At 41.5% G+C, this 20,974-nt stretch overlaps 1 protein-coding gene across 6 annotated transcripts in view; it reads left to right on the top strand.

Moving 5' to 3' along the window:
• Positions 1-6,775: 6,775 nt before the first annotated feature.
• PCNX1 (pecanex 1) overlaps positions 6,776-20,974 on the top strand; it is a 204,777-nt gene continuing 190,578 nt past the window's right edge. For all 6 annotated transcript variants that reach the window (XM_074393052.1, XM_074393051.1, XM_074393050.1 and 3 more), the window contains exon 1: positions 6,776-6,951. In XM_074393052.1, the coding sequence (XP_074249153.1) occupies positions 6,799-6,951 (153 nt within the window). In that variant the 5' untranslated portion in view covers positions 6,776-6,798. The remainder of the gene's footprint in view (positions 6,952-20,974) is intronic.

Raw genomic sequence — 20,974 nt, 5'->3', positions numbered from 1 at the left:
TGGGCCAGGCACAGTGGCCCAGGCCTGTAATCCCAGCACTTTAGGAGGCCAAGGCAGGCGGATCACTTGAGGTCAGGAGTTCAAGACCAGGCTGGCCAACATGGTGAAACCCTGACTACTAAAATTAGCCATGTGTGGTGGTACTCACTTGTAACCTCAGCTACCTGGGAGGCTGAAGCACGAGAATGACTTGAACCCAGGAGGCGGAGGCTGTAGTGAGCCGAGATTGCGCCATTGCACTCCAGCCTGGGTAACAAGAGCGAAACTCCATCTCAAAACAAACAAACAAACAAAGAAATATGTTCCCATGGACTGTCAAGGTTTCCATAAAGGAAGCCGTGAAAAATCTCCAAGGGAAAGATCTTTTTATGACGTCATTGGAATGTTCATTTTTGTCATTAGAAAAAAGCTCCAGCCATCAAAATGAAATGCAATGAGTCTGCAACCTTGAATTCCCCAGGACGCTTCAATTCTGCTTGGATTCCTTGACTTGGGGCTAGGACTAATTTAGAAAGTAGCAGAAGGTGGATTAAAACACAGGTTCATCTGATTCCAGTCCTCAGGCTCTTTCCATTATGAACATCACCTTCCCACCAAGCAATGTTCCTGGTGCTCCTTGCCAGAGGAGCCAGACAGCTGGCCTCCAAAGGTGACAACTCTCATTTCTACTTAACTACCGGAAGGTGCTTTAGATGACACTGGTAGCTACTAATACAGGGGGTGAATTCTTCAGAGAATCATCGGGCCACATCAGTTGGCCTAGTAGGTCCTGCTGGAATTCTGCTACCTTAGCTGAAATAGAAAGATAAACAAGGCTGGGCGCAGTGGCTCATGCATATAATCCCACCACCTTGAGAGGCTGAGGCAGGCAGATCACTTGAAGTCAGGAGTTTGAGACCAGCCTGGCCAACATGGTGAAACCCTGTCTCCACCAAAAAATACAAAAATTAGCTGGATGTAATGGTGCTTATCTGTAGTCCCAGCTACTCAGGAGGCAGAGGCATGAGAATCACTTGAACCCAGGAGGCTAAGGTTGCAGAGTTGAGATCGTGCCACTGCACTCCAGTCTGGGCGACAGTGAGAACCTGTCTCAAAAAAACATAATAATAATAATAATAATAAGTTCTGTCATACGATATAGTTAAGCACATTAGACATCAAACTGACATAGAAGAATCTTCTAATGTCAAAAGATGAAAAACAATGCATGTATATATTATTTTTAATTTAGGGATTCACAATATTTGGGGAGTTTTGCAGTATCTTGTATGCTTCCCCTTTCCTTTCATTGCCTGGCTCCCAAAGTGTGGTAAGTTTAAGAAAAGTGAGTTTGTTTTTTGAGGCATAACAGAAGACACTCTCAGGATGACACAAAACCGTAACAAGAATTACTAAACTAGTTCGTGTCACTAAAAATGTATTTTAAATTACTCATCATATGGAGTTGACATTTAAAAAAAAAGAGAGAGATTGGGTTGAGATTTCCAAGAAGAATCATCTCCTAGTTAGTAAGAAAGTCTTTTATTTTCATTTGTTTAGCTCCATATCCAGATGATGGTATTTTATAATTATATTATGTGAGATTTGGGGAGTTTCCATTTGATATTTATTTTCCTGATGTGATATAAAGCAGTACCCAGCAAATGGCAAAAAGAGATCCAGGGAAGAATTCTAAGGCAACTCTCTTATTGTTTGTTTCTTCCCTTTTTTTCATTTCATTTTTCTTTTTCTTTTTCTTTTTCTTTTTTTTGTGACAGAGTCAAATTCCATCACTGAAGCTGGAGTGTGCAATCACAGCTCACTGCATCCTTGACCTTCCAGGCTCAGGTGATCCTCCTGCTTCTGCATCCTGTGTAGCTGAGACCACAGGCACGTGCCACCATGCCCAGCTTATTTTTGTATTTTTTGTAGAGACAAGGTTTCGCCCATGTTGCCCAGACTAATTTCAAATTCCTGGGCTCAAGTGAGCCTCCCAGCTAGGCCTCCCAAGGTGTTGGGATTATAGGTGTGAGCCACCACGCCCAGCATTCTCTTCCAAATTATCTTTACCTTCATTTCATAGTATTTTTTCCTTCCTTGAACTGCTTTTCTAAACTAGTAAAATGCTTTGAAATGTTGAAGAGTTATTAAACGAAGGACAAAAACAGATTAAAATCTCTAATTGGAAAGCCATTGGTTTCTGTGCTTTATTTCATCAAGGTATATGAACTGAATGTTAATTGACGCTAACAGCTTTCTCTGGTAAGCTCTGTGGGACATGCTGAGAAGTGCCTTGCCCTCAAGGAATGTACAGTTTAGATGGAGGGATATGAAGTGGCACACAATTAAGTGCTAAATGAGTGGAACATGTGAGTGCTCTAGGCTGTTCAAAAAATAGAAGAATGGGTTTGGAGTAGTTATAGTGGATTTTAGTAGGCAGGTGGAGGGATAACGTTATTCTAAGTAAGGCAAATGGTGTCAGTAAGAGCCCAGAGGCAGAAATTAATAAATGAGTGGGCTGATAAACATACATAGTTATACTGATATTCACCAATAAAAAGTGTTCATGCTGGGAAGTGGCAACAGTTAAGTTGAAGAATATAGTGATTCAGGTTGCTGGCGACTTTGCCTGGCTAAGGAGTATCCCTTTAGTCCTGAAGGGAATTAAAGGTTTTTAAGAAAAGTGGATTAGGGAGATTAATTTGTTGGTGGAAGGTAGAATGGCTTAGAAGAGGAGACATTGGTGGTAATAGGAGACCGCTGGGTATGAGTTGATCTTATGTTGCCAGATCAACAGAACGGTTGATCTGGCAACCTAAAGGAAGGGTTGAGCAGGAGAGACTACACAATGGGAAGGATACATGAGGTTCCAAGTCTGAGTGAGCTGGAAATGCTGGTTTCACTAAGAGAAAGAAAAGGGGTCAGTCGCAGGGAAGACATGGATGCTTACTGCATCTGGATAATTGGCAGGACATGTGGGCCATATGTCTAAAGCAGATAACTGACACACAAAATTGATCAGATCTGCAGTTGGCACGACTCTGCTCCAAGGTGGGCTTGGGTGGGGTTATTAGATTTTGTACATTCAGCTTTGTCCTTTTCAGGCAGGAGAGAGCATCTGCTGTCAACCACTCTCAGTCCCCAGGAGGCCTATGAGCTAGTCAGAAAATATGATTTTAATAGGATTAGCTGAAGATGAGCAAATGTCAAATGGTGATTTGGTAGTATGTCATGGCTGCTAACTTTGACATGCTAAGTGTAACATTATTAATGGCTTCTATGCATGGCTAAGAGGGTTAACACTTAGCAAAATTAGTTCCCTGGATTTTTGTCCTGCTCTTTACGGGCATGATAGAGTGTGCTGCCTTGGACAAACCATTTAACCTCTCTGTGCCTTAGCTTCTAGTTTATAAAATACGAGGTTTGTTGTGGCAGCATTCACAAACATTTTGAGAGCTACGGAGAGCACTGTAGGACTGTTTCTCTCCCCCTCACCCCAGTGACTGAGTCAGTCATTTGGAAAGGTCAGCTTTTTCACTGGATATTTTCAATTGCTACTCTCTAAGTCAGTTAATTAGCATTTTTTCTAATACGTGCCTACCAGTTCAGAGCTGAAAGATGTAGTCTTTAACTGCCTTTTCCACTCTCTGGGTCTGCCATCCTGCTAACCCCTTTCCACCCACTGGCTATTGCCATGTGACTCCCACCTCTAGGTTCTGGGATCAATCCCAGTCATTTTGGAGGGCAACTAGAGTTTTATATTAACACTTTGGGACTTCAGCATAAGGCAACCACGATCAGTGTGAAATTTGGTCCTAGTTCTAGGTATCAAGCTCCCGCTTTGTTTGTAAGTCTCACTCTGTCCCCCCAGATCCAGCCTTTGGATATTTGTTCTGTTGGGTCCCCAAACTTGTTGCCTAGTAGCTCTAAGATCTGAATTCTATTTATTTTCATCAGTTCCCTGTAGAAACTAGAGGGAAGACCTAGAAAACCCCAGCACTGAAGCTGGGGCCTTGCTATAAGCAACACATTTTCTCAAGGCTTGCCATGATTTCCCAATTTTTGCCCACTCCTGGATTTTCCAAGGCTGGGTGTTCCAGCTGTCCATTGGCTTACAACACCCACATTCTCTGTTTAACAGGCCTGATGCCGGCTGCCTTCCTGGCCTGCTGCCTGTTCCATATCCTCCAGATACCGCATTCTGGCTGAACGTTTATCACGCCAGCTGGGTTGGCCTCCAATTGCATACATCTATCTGGTTCTACTTTCCATTTTTCCCCATCCACCTCACCCTCATTACAGTTAATCCTTTTATATTAAACCCTAGCAGATCTTTGCTGGTGTGGAAAGTGATGTGGTATTGGAATTTTATCCTTGTTTACACCTTCCTTTGTGTTAGAAAGGTTGGGATTACTTCCAAAACCTTCTCAGAGAGCTTTCCTGTCTCCTTTAAGGGGAAACAAATGAAAACTTGGCAATAGCTGGTATCTATGACACCAGATTCAAGGCTACTATTTTAATTGTAAAAGTGCATTATTTAATCATATTTTTGCTTTTAGATATACAAATACACTTTTTTTTTTTTTTTTGAGACTGAGTTTCGCTCTTGTTACCCAGGCTGGAGTGCAATGGCGCGATCTCGGCTCACCGCAACCTCCGCCTCCTGGGTTCAGGCAATTCTCCTGCCTCAGCCTCCTGAGTAGCTGGGATTATAGGCACGCGCCACCATGCCCAGCTAATTTTTTGTATTTTTAGTAGAGACGGGGTTTCGCCATGTTGACCAGGATGGTCTCGATCTCTCGACCTCATGATCCACCCGCCTCGGCCTCCCAAAGTGCTGGGATTACAAGCTTGAGCCACCGCGCCCGGCCACAAATACACTTTAAAGTGTATTTTGTCCAGTGTTTACTTGCGTCTCTCAATTTCAAGATATCTTACTGGAACTCAGTGGTCTTGTGATTTTAAGGAGATAAACAAATCAAGGCTAGGGATGGTATGGTGTTCTGCAGTGGTAGCTTCAACCTTTAAGGTACATTAGAATCCTCCAGAGGGCTTGTTAAAACAGATTGCTGGGTCACACCCCACAGAGTTTCCATGGAGCGCTGCCCTAAGAATTTGCCCTTTGACGACAACTGCTCATATATTTAAGGTAGTCACAGATAACCAGAAAGTGCTGAGCAGTTCTTAATCAGTTCAGACTTTTACCTGAAATGAGTAAGGTGGAGAGTCTTGAGGAATGAACTTCCAAAGTTCAGTTCATGCAGTTATGGTGACTGCTGGTTTTAGAGTTCTCAACCACTTTTTGCTTATGAGCAGTAAATGGCTATAAGCACTTGGACAATCACTTACCTAATTGAGTTTAGGTTCCCTCATCCATAAAATAACAACAGGTGCTATGCTGCCCTCAGAGGATCGTCCTGAAGTTCTGAATGAAATGGGTGTGATAGTGTTTGAGCAGCTATAAAGTGGTATGGCACTGGGAGGTATCGTGATGGTTTTTCATTACTCTTCTTAAAATATTACTAGTTTCCTTTGGCTCTCGTTTCCCTCATTAATTATAGCAACTTTAATCTGGGAATACAAAGTACTTTTATTGCCATAAAAGTCAAACTTCAATAAACTCAAACTTCAAACTCTTTTTAAGAAAATTTTATTCAATGAGATCAGACACGCCTTATAAACATTACACAGAGCCAAGAATGATTCCGTTTTTACAGCTATAAAAAGAGAGACCCGCAAGACACTATTGTAGTTTGAGGTAGAATCAGTTAATCTTTTTCAACCCTGTTTAGATTGGCCCATTGATAAAAATGGCTACTAGTTACAGCACATTTAAAAATACAATCACCGAGTACAAATGATAACCTGCCCACTCCGTACTTTCATGTCTCGTGCCACTTCTATTAACTTGTCTTTGGAAGTAGTACATTCTCCCAATCTGGACATGGCTGTTCTTTCACACACGGGCCGACACAGTTCTTGCTCAACTTGCGTGCGTTTGTGACTTTTCAACAGTCTCATCTGCCGTACCCAATGCTTCCGGGCCTTCAGCGAGTATCTCAGACATTAGCTTCAGTTGGTCTCAGGTCTTTGATAAATATCGTAAATGACAGCCAGGACACTTCTGGAGTCAGCAGCTGTTAGTTTCGGAGTAGGAAAGACCCCGTTCAGAGTCTGGAAGGTGAGCTTGCCAGCGGGTGTCCAGGGGCAGAATCCCGCCGCGTCTCCGCCACCTCCGCAGCTCCCGGGCCTTGACCCCCGGCCGCGTCGGCACGCGCTTCTCCGGGACGTCGACAGGAGGCGCCCGCGGCGGCCCAGGCGCGGCACGCACCGGCGGGGAGCCGGCCCAGGGGGCGGAGGCAGCGGAGGGGAGGAGCTGGAGGGGGCGCGGCTTCCTTCCCGTCGCTCCCGGGCGCCGGGCCTCCTTCTCCGCCTGGCCCAGGGCTGGCGGCCGGCGGGGGTCGCGGCGGCGGCGGCGGCGGCGGGGGCGCTGGCGGGCCTCGGGTGGCGGGGGCCTGGCCGCGGCTCTGGGTGTTAGGAGACAAGATGGCGGCGGCGCTCAGGAGGCCGGTCTCCTCCTCTCCGCCGTCCTCCGCCCAGCCGCTCGCCGCCTCCTCCTCCCGGGTCTCCTCCTCCTCTTTCGCTGCCTCCTCCTCCTCCTGCAGCAGCACCAGCGACCGCCGAGGCGCCGCCTGGCCCTCCCGGAGCTCCGGAGGGGGATAGACGGGGCAGCTGCAGGCTCCGGCGACCGAGGCCGAGCTGGGGCCGGGGCGGGGACGGCGGCGGCGGCGGCGGCGGCGGCGGCGGCGCCGGGTGGGGATGGGGTCGCAGACGCTGCAGATCCTCCGGCAGGGGGTGTGGGCCGCGCTCAGCGGGGGCTGGTACTACGACCCGCACCAGGCCACCTTCGTGAACGCGCTGCACCTCTACCTGTGGCTGTTTCTGCTGGGCCTGCCCTTCACCCTCTACATGGTGAGTGTGGGGGCGGGGAGCGGGCGGCGCTGGGGTCGCGCCCTCTTCCTCTTTTTCCCGGGGCTCTCGTCCCCCCCGGGGCCGCCACCCGCTCGGCCCGAGCACCCCCGCGCCCCCTCGGGGAGTGCTCCCCGCTCCTGTCTTCGGGGCTTCCCGGGTTTCGGCGATGAAACAAGCCACGAGCCCACGGGAGCCCGCGCCGGCCGCCCCCGCCCGCTCACTGGGAAGCGGCGGCGTCCTAGACTCCTCCTCGGGGGGCGTCCCTCGCGCGGCCACCGGGCTAGGCCGTCCCCGCCGGGGCCCCCCGCCCGTGGGGCTCTGTGGCAGGCGCCGAGCGCTCTGCGCCTTTAGGGGACGCCGCATCCATCCTTGGCACGCTGGGTCCCGGGGGCGCCCAGCACTGCCCGCCCCCGCCGCGGCCCTCGCCCCGGGCTCCCCGGAGAGGCGGCCCGCCGCGTCGCCGCTAATCCGCGTGCGGAGCCCCGGGAGCGCCGGGGACCGTGCGGCTCTGCTCTGAGTGTGTGTGTTGGGGGGGGGTCGTCCGGGCTCGTTCTTGGTCCTGCGTGGTGGTGGAAAACCCGGCTTGGAACCTTCCTGCCTCTACAAAACCGTTGTGTTTCGTTCCCAGCGGTTCTTTTTTTCTTCAGTCCGGTGTCGGGTGGCCGTGGTGCTTCCTGGCCTCCCTGGGGGAGGGAGCGGGGAGATACGGGGAATCTGGCTGGCATTTCAGCGGATTTGCTTGGGTTGGTTCAAGGCCTTTGGCGGATAGGCGTAGGGAGAGTACTGCCTGTTGCTGAATTCGGTGCGATCAGCTCCTCTGAATCATCTGTGTTTTTAAAGCGACATTGCAAGTTGTTAATTGCAGTTTGTAAAGCGTTTTAGGTTAGGTGGGGCGTTAGGGAAACTCATGTGGACAGAAATGATACTTAAAGCTTCATATAAAATTTTAGAAAGTAGTCGGAGGGGTGGAAAGGATCTGAACTTTTTATTTTAGGAGAATTCCTTTGAATATATTTCTGCTAACTTTGGGGTTCTTCGTGGAGCTAGACACAGGGTGTTGAGTTAGAAAATTTAGGAATACCACTATTGAGAAGTGCAAAAGGTGAGGGCACCCAATTCTTCCCTAAGTGAAGCTTAGTTTCACTAATTGGCAGAAAAAGTGTCTGCTTGGGGAAAGATGTGCTGCATTTCACATTCTGAAACAAATTCACATTTTTCATTGAAATTGTTTTGAAGGGACTTATTGTTTGAGGTTTTTTAAAAAAGCCATTAAGAAATGCTGATGTCTTGTGGCCTATTAGGGGGACTTGTTCAGTCTTGTTGCATTCTGAAAATTTATCGTGAAGTGTTATAATTTTCAATTAATTCTGGCCTAGGGAGTTCTATTTGCACTACTATACCTTCCAGGAATACGACATCATTAATGTACAGGTTAATTACTTTGGGTGTAAGAATCCTCAGGCTGTCACAAAACTTTCCAAACGGATTTCTTTATGTCCAGAAGAATCGTAGATTTAAATCTGAAAATGATTTTTGAGAGGTGAGGATTAGTTGCTGGGTCCAGTATAAGATTTCTTTGTTAACACTTGGAGTAAACTGTGTGGTCATGATTAAGTCTCTTTGTGTAACTAGCAAATGTTACTCAAAGAATATTAGAGCAAATGGAAACCAATACATTGAGTTTACTTGCTTCGTTTTGGGAGTTAAGTTAAACTGAATTCTCAAATATTTGAGTGTCTACTAAGTATTAGACACTTTCTGAGATTGCTTCTGACTTCCTTATCCTAATGGGAATCCCACACTTCCCAAACCTTTTAAAAACTCTCATTGATTCTTTTGTTTCTCTTTCTTCACATACAGTTCTTCAGCAAATGTTGTGGGCTCTATCTTCAAAACCTAACCAGACTCCAGCTGCTGCTGCTCCTCCTCCTCCTCCTCCTCCTCCTCCTCCTCCTGCACCTCCACCTCCTTCTCCATCACCACCACTACCACCATCATCATCACTGCCATCATCATTTCCTTGGTTCGTCACCATTCTGTCTCCTGGATTATTGCAGTGCTCTAATGAGGCTCACTGCTTTTGTTCTTTATTCTCCACACAGAAGCCTCTGTGATTCTTTCAGATCATGTCATTCTTCTGCTCTCAGAGCCTGCGCTCTCATGTGTCTCTGTCCTCAGAACCACACACATATTTGCCTTCTTACTCTTCTTGCCACACAAGAAGTATGTTTCTGCCCCAGCGCCTTTGTGCTTGCTTTTCCCTCTGTCTGGATGACTCTTCCAGATACCTGTGTGGCTGCTTCATTTATTGCAGGTTCTCATATACGTGAGGCTTTCTCTATGTAAAATAGCAACTTCCCCAGCTCTCACAACACTTGGTAACCCACTTACCCCCTTTTAAAATAGTATGACATTTATTCCTAACTGATATCTATTTATTTGTTTTTATGTCTGTCTTATTCAAGTATAAGCTCTGAGAGGGCAGGAATTCGGTTTTGTTCACTGCTGTTTTCTTAGGACCTAGATTAGTGTAAAGCACATACATGGTGGTACTCAGATGAATGAATGAGAATTGGAGGAGACACAGCTTCTGCTTTCAAGGAACTTAAAAATCTAGCCCCCGGGGGTAATGAGTTGTTAAAAGCTGTAGAACTGTTAGGAAAGGGTAAGTAAAGAGGACCCTGATCTTGTAGTTGAGGGATGAATCCTAGACCAGTGTGGTCAGCAAACAGGATTCGTAAACATTTTAGGAAACACACTAGTAGCACAGAATTAAGGAAGATAGATAGTTTGAAGTATATACCTAAAATAAAGCAGAATCCAACATTTTGTGTTAAAATCTCAGACCCATAGGTTACTATTTGCATGCTCTTACAATAACTGTACGTGATAATGACTATTTTAAAAGTATATGTATAGGTTCTTTAACCTCATGTCTTCACAAGGTTTTGCTGTTAGTGGGTAGATTGTGAGCTGGGGTCTACACAGAGCTTTCTGAAGCCAAAGTCACTGTACAGGCTTCCTTTTATTTATATCCCCCAAAAGTGCCTAAATCTGTGGAGAGATTGTACAGTGAGTTAGGAAACAGTCCAGGACTTTTTGTGTATGATTCAAACACTTAGGTTGTCTGTTGAGGAGCGTTTGTGGATGAGTGGTGGAATATATAGTTTCTGCAGTTAAAAAATGAAGAAATAATTTTTGCTTAATTCTTATTGTCCTGTTTCCCTTATGGTACTCATATTTTTTTTTTTTTTTTTTGAGACAAGAGTCTTGTTTTGTCGCTAGGTGCCAGGCTAGAGTGCAGTGGTGTGATCACAGCTCATTGCAACTTCTGTCTCCCGGGTTCAAGCAGTTCTCCTGCCTCAGCCTCCCAAATAGCAGGGACTACAGATTCTCAGTACTATGCCCTGCTAATTTTTGTATTTTAGTAGAAATGGGATTTCACCGTGTTGGCCAGGATGATCTCGGTCTCTTGACCTTGCGATCCGCCCGCCTTGGCCTCCCAAAGTGCTTGAATTACAGGCATGAGCCACTGTGCCCGGCCTCATTCTTTTTTTTAATCTAGTTAAAATTATTTTTGTACCTGTCACAGATGATGGGCTTTTTGGGGATGGGTGGCATTTTTGTATGGTGGAATGCAGATTGGAATTAGTGTCTTGATTTTTGAATCTTGGCTTTGTTACTGATTGTGTGTACTTTGGACAAGACTCCACCTTTCTGAACCTTGATGTACTAATTTGTGAGATATTTCATGGGTGTTTTGCAAGAAAATATTTGTAAAATAGAAGAAATTATTCACCTTCAGAATGGCCTTCAATAGATGTCATTTGAAAAAAATGGCTAATTAGAAGTGTTTCCTCTATAATATTGTATGACTGGAGGAGCCTAAATAGCTCTGGGATTATTAAGTCAAATCATTTTCATAACATATTGCTCAATATATTCTTTGCTTTATAAAGCGGTATATCCCTAGGCGATGAAATAGAACATAAAATTTATTACATAAGTGGTTCCTGGACCCCAGTTGACATCAGAATCACTTGACAATGTTAATGAAGTGCAAACCCTTATTCAGTAGATCTAGAGCAGGTGTCCCCAAACTACGGTCCCCAAACTACGGCCCCGTGGGCCGCATGTGGCCCCCTGAGGCCATTTATCTGGCCCCCTGCCGCACTTCAGGAAGGGGCACCTCTTTCATTGGTGGTCAGTGAGAGGAGCACAGTATGTGGCAGCCCTCCAGCAGTCTGAGGGGACAGTGAACTGACCCCCTGTGTAAAAAATTTGGGGACGCCTGATCTAGAGTGTGGCCTCTTGATTTATATTTTATAAATACTCTAGGTAAGTTTAAATAACTTGGTCAATATTTCTAACTTCTAGCCCCTGGACTTAAATCCAGCTGCTACTCAACATAACTCTTGGCTGTCTCACAGGCAACTCAAAGGTATCATGCTTCTGAATTCCCCACTGAACACTGCCACAAAACGTTTTTCCTCACTCTGTCATGTTAGTAGTTAATGTTAGTCTTGTATTAGTTGCTTATCCCCCACCCCTTGCTTTTGAGCAAATCTTAACACTTTTTGCTCAGAGTAAAAGACATAAATCTGTTTGTGTCATTCTTTTTTTCTTTTTTACTTTTTTTTTTTTTTTCTAAAAGCCAGTCAAATTTAGCAGTGGGGGGTTGTATACCAGCTTTAGTGACACTAATGTTAATAAGTTCTGATGACCAACTACCGTCGGACCAGCCGTCATTCTTTTAAATATTCTTTAAAGATTTTCTTCTGCACTTAGAATAAAATCCAGCATCTTTATCAAGCCCTCACCAAAACTTACTCTGCCTTTGTTTACAGTTAGTGCAGTTTTCCCCCTGTGCTGTAGTCATACTGGCCTTCTTTCTGTTACTTTAGCCCACTGAGCTTTTTCCTCCTGTGAGAACCTTTGCACATGTGCCTTCTGAAAGGGTGCTCTTCCCTCTTGCTCTTTGCAAGCTTGGTTGCTACTTAATTTTGAGGACTGGACTTCAGTATTATCTCCTCACAGAGGCTGAGCCTGATAATCATAAGTAGGTTCACTCTCTTTTTTCGTCATTCCATCCCATAACTTTCTTCCATAGCACTCACCACGAACATATATATATATATATATATATATATATATATATATATATATATATATATACACACACACACACATATATACATATACATATACATATATACACACACACACACACATATATATATATATATATATATATATATATAGTATTTGTTTACTTGTTTGCCCTCTCTAACACTCTCCACTGCCATACCTTGTGAGTTCCATGAGGGCAGGGGCCGGGTCTGATTTACTCAGCAGTGTATATCAAGTGTCTGCATTACTGTTTGGCTCATATTAGGCTCTGAATAAGTACTTGTTGAATGAATTTTTTATTATACATGTGAAGCTCTTTTAGATTTGTCAACTGATTTGGAACAACTGGAGGCGGAGGGAGTATTGTGGTAGCTCTACCATATATCTGTATTATATGGTAGAGCTACTTAACTTAGGGGTTAGGTTCAGTGTCAGTCTCTAAGACAAAAATCAAATATAAAATTAATGAAAAATACAAAATGACCCTTGAAAAACACTTAAATCACTACAAGTGCAGCACATATGGCTTTTTGTGCATGCAGCTGTGCAGTTATACATACATACATGATATGTACAGTATTATATACCATTTACATCTGTGGAGAGATATATTCAGACTAAATCATGAACTAAATTTATAAAGGTTTCAACTTTTTCTTCCTGGTTATCTTCATTGTTTTCTGTAACGGATCTTTATCATCTTTAGAATGATACATCTTTTATTATCTTTATCATCTTTAGAATTATACATTTTTTTATTAGTGAGGATTACTCTAAAGCTCTCAGGTCATTTTCTTCCCCCCAATTTAAAAGTATTTAAAGATCGTCTTAAACAAGATTTAGTAAAGATGACTAAAACAGGAATTTTTGTATTTTAAGATTTATATTTCTCTAAAACTTAAATCAAGCTAGAAAAGTTATGGTACTATAAATAAACCATTGTACATATGATTTTTAAGTATTAGAATATTTTCTGCATCCTAGGGAAAGCTTAATGAGTAGTGGATGGCCTCTTTAGATCTATAGCTTGTGCCTTTTACCCGTATTTTCAATATTTAGGATCAAGGTGAATCTAATTATTTCCATAATTCATCATGGCACAGATAATAGCTCTTACCTATCATATTACCTACGATAAATTAAGAGTACACTGTCCAAAGATAGTTAACAAAACCATATACCACATGTTCTTCTTTATAAGTGGGAGTTAAACATTTGGGTACCCACAGACACAAAGAAGGCACTAATAAATACTGGGGATGCTAAAAGTGGATAGGGAGTAAGGGCTCAAAAACTCTTGTCTACTGTGTTCACTACTTGGGTGACAGTATCATTAGAAGCCAAACCTCAGCGTCACTTAATATGCCTGTGTGACAAACTTGCATGTATACCTGCTGAATCTCAAAGAAAAAAGACAAATGAGGTCTCCAAGAAAGCAGCCATATTTGTCAATTTGTAGAAAAGTGTATTAATTTACAAAAAAAAAAACACAAAAAAACCAGTTGATTTCCAAAATGTTCTACTGTCTTTTGTTACATAAAGGTGGAGTGTTTTCTGCCACTAGAAAATTACTCCAAATCATTTGGTAATTGGAAAACTAGGAAAGTTTCTATTTTTTTTCCCGGCCTTTGAATACACAGATTCCATTAGGTAGTTTGCTTTCTCTAACTGACCTTACTGAGAGTTAAATTTTTTAACATTTTATTGAAGAATTTTCAAACATATAGGAAAGTTGAGAAAATTGGACCCACCACCTGGATTCTGTGTTTTTAAATATTATGTCTCCATCTGTTTTATCCCTCTATCTGTCCACCCTTTTTTAGGGAGATGCATGTAAGGTAAGTTACACATCTATATGAATCGCCCTTGAACTCTTGCAGGTGCGTTGTCAGGTAGAATTCTAAAGGCATGGATCTTCAGTGAATCATTTGATAAGTTTTGATAAATGCACACATCTGTGTAGTGTAAACTCAGCATGTGTAGAATATCAGCATCACTCCAGAGTTTCTGCTTGCCCTTGTGAGTCAGTCCTCATCCTTGTTCTCACTTTTTTTTCATTATAGATTAGTTTATCCTGTTCTAGAGTTTCCTGTAAGTGGAATCATTTAGCATATGCTTTGTATAAGTCGCCTTCACGCAGCATAATGTGGTTGAGATTAATCCATGGTGTTGTATCAGTAGCTTTGTTCCTTTTTATTGCTGAGTAATATTCCTTTGTATGCCTATACTACAGTTTGTTCACCTTTATCCATTCTTGTGTAGATAAGCAGCTAGACTTTTTCCAGTTTTTGGCTAGTTTATGTAAAGATGTCAACATGAGGATAGATTTTATCAGAACTCACAGGCATTGGAAAACTACTGAATCTCAAAACCCTTTTCTGTTTCCAAATAAGACCATGTTTTAATGAAAAATCTTTTTGTTTAACTGTTCTGGTTTATTTGTCTACACCAGAAATTACAGATAAGTAAAAAGAAGAAAATAAAACTATTGGTAATTCCATCACCCTTGTCTGTAGAACATTTTTGTAATCAAAAAGATATTTGGAGCTTTAAATACTTCTTTGCTTACAAAAATGGGCTAGTAGAATTCATACTGTTTATAAGTTTCCTATTTTCACTTTAAATTGTTAATGTTTCCATGGGGGCGGGGGAAGTGGCTTTTTAATAGATCATAGTAGGGATGTGTTACAGTTTAATCATTTCCCTCTTACTGGTTATGACAAGTCATTTCCAGGTTTTAGCTATTTAGAAAATAGTAGGGTGAATACTCTTGTAGTTTAATCTTTGTACTAGTATTTTGTATAAATTCCTAAAAATAGACTTGTTGGATTAAAGGGTATGCATATGTTCTTTGGTAAATACTCATTTTACAAATATTGAGTGAGTCTTTGTATTGAGAGAGAATATAAATGAGAGAATGAGAAATTGCTAGGTAACTCCGGTTCCTAAGAACACAAAATAGGATTGTGGTCCAGAAAGCACATTTGGTAAAGGAATAACCTCAGAGGAGGACGGAAGGAGGCAAGGATGAATGCCCATGGAGGAAGGGATAAACAGTTCGTGGTAAAAGTTGAGGTTCGTCTTTTATGATTTAGGTAATCTCCTTAAAGGACAAAGTGAGTGTGTTCTGTTGAGAGTGAAGTAGGAGGTGAGGAGGATATTTAAGGTTTGAGGAAGATCCCCCAAGTGTGACATGCTATTCTTACTTTTGGTGAGTGGGAAAGTGAACTATCGAGGGATGGTACGATTGTTGAACAATTTTGAAGGTATCTTTGAGATTGGAGAACATTAGTTCAGAGTGTCAAAGAGGAATGGTCAGGAGAGAAATTTGGGGTAAAAGTTACTTGGAAGTTATTAGCATATAGATAATATCTTCTGGGAAGAAAGTATAACTCATTAAAAAAAAAAGGCCTTAGAATTTGAAGGCCTAAACAGCATATAGAAATCAGCAAAGGAGAAAGAGTTGTAAAATGAAGATGAAAATGAAAAAGAGCCAGGGAATGAGCGTTTGGGCATACCTTGGAGTTTGGTTGGTTGCAAGTTTGGTTCCAGTTCACTGCAATAATGCGAGTATTGTAATAAAATGAGTCACAAATTTTGTGGTTTTCCAGTGCATATAAAAATTATAGTTATACTATGCTATAGTCTATTAAGTGTGCGGTACCATTGTGTCTAAAAAAGCAAGGTATAAACCTTAATTTAAAAATACATTATTGCTTAAAAATATGCTGAAGATCACCTAAACCTTCGGTGAGTTGTCATCTTTTTGCCGGTGAAGGGCCTTGCCTAAGTGTTGCTGACTGATGGGGGTAACTGTTGAAGGTTGCAGTGGCTGTGACATTTCTTAAAATAAGACAGCAGTGAAGTTTGCTACATCAATTGACTCTTCTTTTCATGAAAGATTTCTCTGTACATGTAATGCTTCTTGATAGCATTTTACCCACAGTAAAACTTCTTTCAAAATTGAAGTCAACCCTCTCAATTCCTGTTACTGCTTTATCAGCTAAGTTGATGTAATATTCTAAATCTTTTATTGTCATTTCAACAGTGTTCACAGTATCTTCACTAGGAGCAAATTACATTTCAGGAAATCACTTTCTCTGTTTACCCATAAGAAGCAGCTCCTCATCTGTTCAAGTTGTATCATGAGATTACAGCAATTCAGTCACATCTTTAGGCTCTACTTCCAATTCTAGTTCTCTTTATATTTTCACCACATCTGTGGGACTTCCTCCACTGAAGTCTTAAAAGTCATCCGTGATGGTTGGAATAAACTTCTTCCAGACACCTTGTCAGTGTTGATATTTTGACCTCCCAGGAATCATAAATGTTCTTAATGGCATGTAGAATGGTGAGTCCTTTCCAGAAGGTTCTTAATTTACTTCGTCCAGATCCATCAGAGTAATCATTGTCTGACAGCTGTAGCCTTATGAAATGTATTTCTTAAAATACTAAGACTTGATAGTCAGAATTATTCCTTGATCTATGGGGCTGGAGAATAGCTGTGTTAGCCGGCATGAAAACAACATTAATTTTTTTTATATATCTCCATGAGAGCTTTTGGGTAACTAGGTACCTTGTCAAGGAGCCATAGTATCTTGAAGGGAATCTTTTTCAGACCAGTAGGTCTCAAAGGTGGGGTTAAAATATTCAGTAAGCCATGCTGTAAACAGATGTGCTGTTTTCTGGGCTTTATTGTTCCATGTATAGAACACAGAGAGAGTAAATTTGGAATAATTCTTAAGGGGTCTTGGATTTTTGGAATGGCCAATGAGCACTGACTTTAACTTATCGTTGCCATTTGCATTAGACCCTAACAAAAGAGTCAGCCTGTCCTTTGAAGCTTTAAAGCCAGATACTGATTTCTCTTCTCTAGCTATGAAAGTCCTAGATGGCATCTTCTTCCAGAAGGCTGTTTTATGTACACCAAAAATCTGTTGTATGGTGTAGCCACCTTCATCAGGGATCTTAGCTAGATCTTCTGGATAACTTGCTGTTGCTTCTACATCAGCACTTGCTGCCTCACCATAAACTTCTATGTTATGGCGACAGTTTTCATTAACCTCATGAACCAACTTCTTCTAGTGTCAAACTTTTCTTCTTCAGCTTCCTCACCTCTTAGCCTTCATAGAATTGAAGAGAGTTAGGGCTTTGCTGTGGATTAGGCCTTTGGAGTAAGGGAATGTTGTGGCTGATGAGATCTTCTAGTCAGACCATTCAAACTTTCTCCATATCAGCAGCAAGGCTGTTTTGCTTTGTTATTTATTTGTGTGTTCACAGGAGTAGAACTTGTAAACTTCTTCAAGAACTTTTTCTTTGCATTCAGAACTTGACTGTTTGGTGCATGAGGCTTAGCTTTCTACCTGTCTTGGCTTTTGATGTGCCTTTCTCACTAAGTTTAATCATTTCCAGCTTTTGATTTAAAGTGAGAGACATGTGACTTCCTTTCACCTGAACAGTCTTTATCATCGTCTGTAGGGAAGGTTGATGGTTCCTCCATCAACAAATCTTTGATTTCACTATTTTAGAATTTATACTATTTGCATTCTAAAATAAAATAGTAAAATCAAAGATTACTGATTACAGATCACCATAACAGATAATAACGAAAAAGTATGAAATACTGAGAGAGTTATCAGAATGTGACAGAGACAAAGTGAGCACATGCTCTTGGAAAAATGTTGCTGATAGAGACGTGCTCCACAGAGTTGTCACAACTTCCCAATTTGTACAAAATGCAGTGTCTGTGAAGCACCGTAAAGCAAAGCACAACAAAATAAGATCCGCCTGCATTTTGCAAAGAGGAGAATGGTTAAAAATGCCAAATAGCCTTCTAGGAAGGTAATGCTAATTTGTATCTCTGTCAACAGTATTGAGAGTACTTGTTTTCCCACTTTCATATAACACTTTTCCAAAACAGGGTGGTGGTGTTGTCAATTTCTTATTCAATGTAGTGTTCGTTTGTTGGTAGTTTTTTTTTTTTTTTTTGAGACAAAGTCTTGTTCATTGCCCAGACTGGAGTACAGTGGTGTCGTCTTAACTCCCTTCAGCTTCAAAATCCTAGGCTCAGTGGATCCTCCTGTCTTAGCTTCCTGAGTAGCTGGGACTACAGGCATGTGCCACCATACCCAGCTATGTTTAAAAAATTTTTTTTTAATTTGCATATTTATTTTATTTTTTATCTTTTTTAATTTTATTATTATTATTTTTTGAGACGGAGTTTCGCTCTTGTTACCCAGGCTGGAGTGCAATGGCGCGATCTCGGCTCACCACAACCTCCGCCTCCTGGGTTCAGGCAATTCTCCTGCCTCAGCCTCCTGAGTAGCTGGGATTACAGGCACACGCCACCATGCCCAGCTAATTTTTTGTATTTTTAGTAGAGACGGGGTTTCACCATGTTGACCAGGATGGTCTCGATCTCTCGACCTCATGATCCACCCGCCTCGGCCTCCCAAAGTGCTGGGATTACAAGCTTGAGCCACCGTGCCCGGCCAGTTTTTTAAATTTTTTGTTGAGGCTGTGGGTCTTGGTATGTTGCCAAGGCTGGTCTCAAACTCCTGGCTTTAAGTGATCATTCTGCCTCAGCCTCCAGAGTCACTGGGATTACAGGCATGAGCCACTGCACCCGACTCAATGGAATATTTGATAAAACATCCAGTAATAAGTATCAGTAATATTTTGTCCCTGACAGTAGACCAAATTTTTCTTAAAGTATTTTTAAAATTTCAACTTTTTTAGTCCAAATTAAGGATGTTTACTTCACTAACATATATTGCATACAAAATTTGATCCGATTTTTTCTATTCTTTGTAATTAATTTTCACAGCAAGCAACTGACAAGCAGAAATGTTTCTTTGAGAGAGACAGAGTGCCTCCTTCTGTTACTTAATCTGAATCTGAGTTAAATCAAATGATTTTCCTGTGTCTCTGAGGAAAGCTGGAGGGGGTAAGAATTTTTTGGCAGGTGAGTTGAAAGAAGTAACGCTAGAATAGCACAGACTTAATTATATGGAAAAGAGACGATTACAAAGAACATTCTATAGAGTTGATTGCTGTTGACTTCTTTAGCATATAGATGAACTTTACTAAATCACAGTGAAATAAGTAGCTACTGATTCTGGTTCCTCTGGCTTCTTCTCTCCCAAATAGTAGATGCTTTATTTGGTAGAATTGTCAAACAGTTCTGAGTTCTACTTTTATCATTCGAACCTGAGCAGTTGCATCTTTTATAACTTGCACTGTCAGGGCTAGTTGCTTTGTGTTACAAGAAAGAAAAGAAAACCTAGGTAGAAGCAAGTCATTTCCTTTGAGGTTTTAAGGGGGAAAAAAAGTTGCATTCTAAAGAGCTTTGAACAAGCCAAATGGAACCCTGAGTGCCAACTGCCCTGAGAACAGGCAGAAAGATTAGTCACAAATTTGAGAAGCTTGAATCACTTACCTGGATGTTTTCCTTTTCCTACCCCTCCTCCTTGTTTGAGTGTTGTCTGGACAGATACTCAACAGATCTGATTATCGCAGTTGTGATCTTTAAAACTTTACATTTTGTTATAATTTTAGATTTATATGCAAGTTGCAAAGATAGTAGAGTTCCTGTTTACTGTTTTACCCTTCACCCAGTGTCCTCTAATATTAAAATGTTACATAATCATGGTTTCAAAAAAAAATCAGAAATTAACATTAGTGCAGTACTATTAATGGACTATAGACTTTATTTGGATTTCATTGGTTGTACTTTTTCTGTTTCAAGATCCAATCCAGGATACTGTGTTGTGTTATTCTCATCTTTACTATGGTTTTCTTCTTTTCCCTAAACAGGCTGGGATTTTGTTCATTGAGGATTTGTATACAATGTATAACAATTTATCAGATGTATCTTATGAGAAAAATTAGTAAAAGGTTTTACATCTGTGGTAGATACATTTTAGATGGACAAAAGAGGGAGAGTATTTGAATATTTTTGAATAACCTTATATAGGTTAAGCATTAACCTATATTAGGCTATTTTTAAACTGGGGTATTTCACATATGACAAATTTCATAAAATGAAATATTTCTAAGATGAAAAAGACTAGACCTCATTTGTAGCAGTATGGACACCTGTCTTTTGGCTCCCTGTATAATGCTATTTTTCCTAATTTGTATATTGAGGCTATGAGACAAGTACACAGCCATATTGTAAGGTAGAATATGACAGATCTCTTGTGTGTCATAAAGTGCTCAGGAATTGGAAGGAGGATGTAATTATTTCCTAGAATGCTTTATGCAGAGGATATTCATACATTCAGAACCTTTACTGTGTGCCGGGCATTGTGGTAGGCCTTATGGTGGAACCTTTATGAAGTTATTTGTGCTGGAATAGCGTTTCCATAATTTTCCCCCGGGCAAATTAATCTTTGTTCTAGGGAAAAGATTGTTAGAAGAATGGGATGTAGCGTTTTGCTTTGCTGTCAAGTATTTTATTCCAATTTATTTAACACATTAAGTGTTTCTCAGTGAGTTATTTTTAACTTCTGAGAATATTACTTGTAACATCATTCCTGGTATGTATCTGGAATGGTTAAAAGAAAGGATGTGAAAACAATTCAGAAAACCTAAATAAACCAATTTCATTTTCACTCAGCAGCATTTTATTTATGCCATAAATATACATCACACATAATTTCCACAAGCATCACAGGCCCTCGTGACCCTTAAGACAACACTGAAATGAACTTGGATGGGGAATAAAGAGGAGTTTTGGTTTGTGGCATTTTAGTAATGAAATCTTCAATTTCATCTGTATTTGATTTATATATCAAGTGATTCTACCATCTTGGCCTCCTGCATACCTAGCTAGAACTACAGGTGTGAGCCAACATGACTGGCTAATTTTTGAATTTTTGTAGAGACAAGA

The sequence above is a fragment of the Saimiri boliviensis genome, chromosome 2 (assembly GCF_048565385.1).
Source record: "Saimiri boliviensis isolate mSaiBol1 chromosome 2, mSaiBol1.pri, whole genome shotgun sequence".
Classification (NCBI taxonomy): Eukaryota; Metazoa; Chordata; class Mammalia; order Primates; family Cebidae; genus Saimiri; species Saimiri boliviensis.
This window is presented reverse-complemented; position numbering and strand designations above follow the sequence as displayed.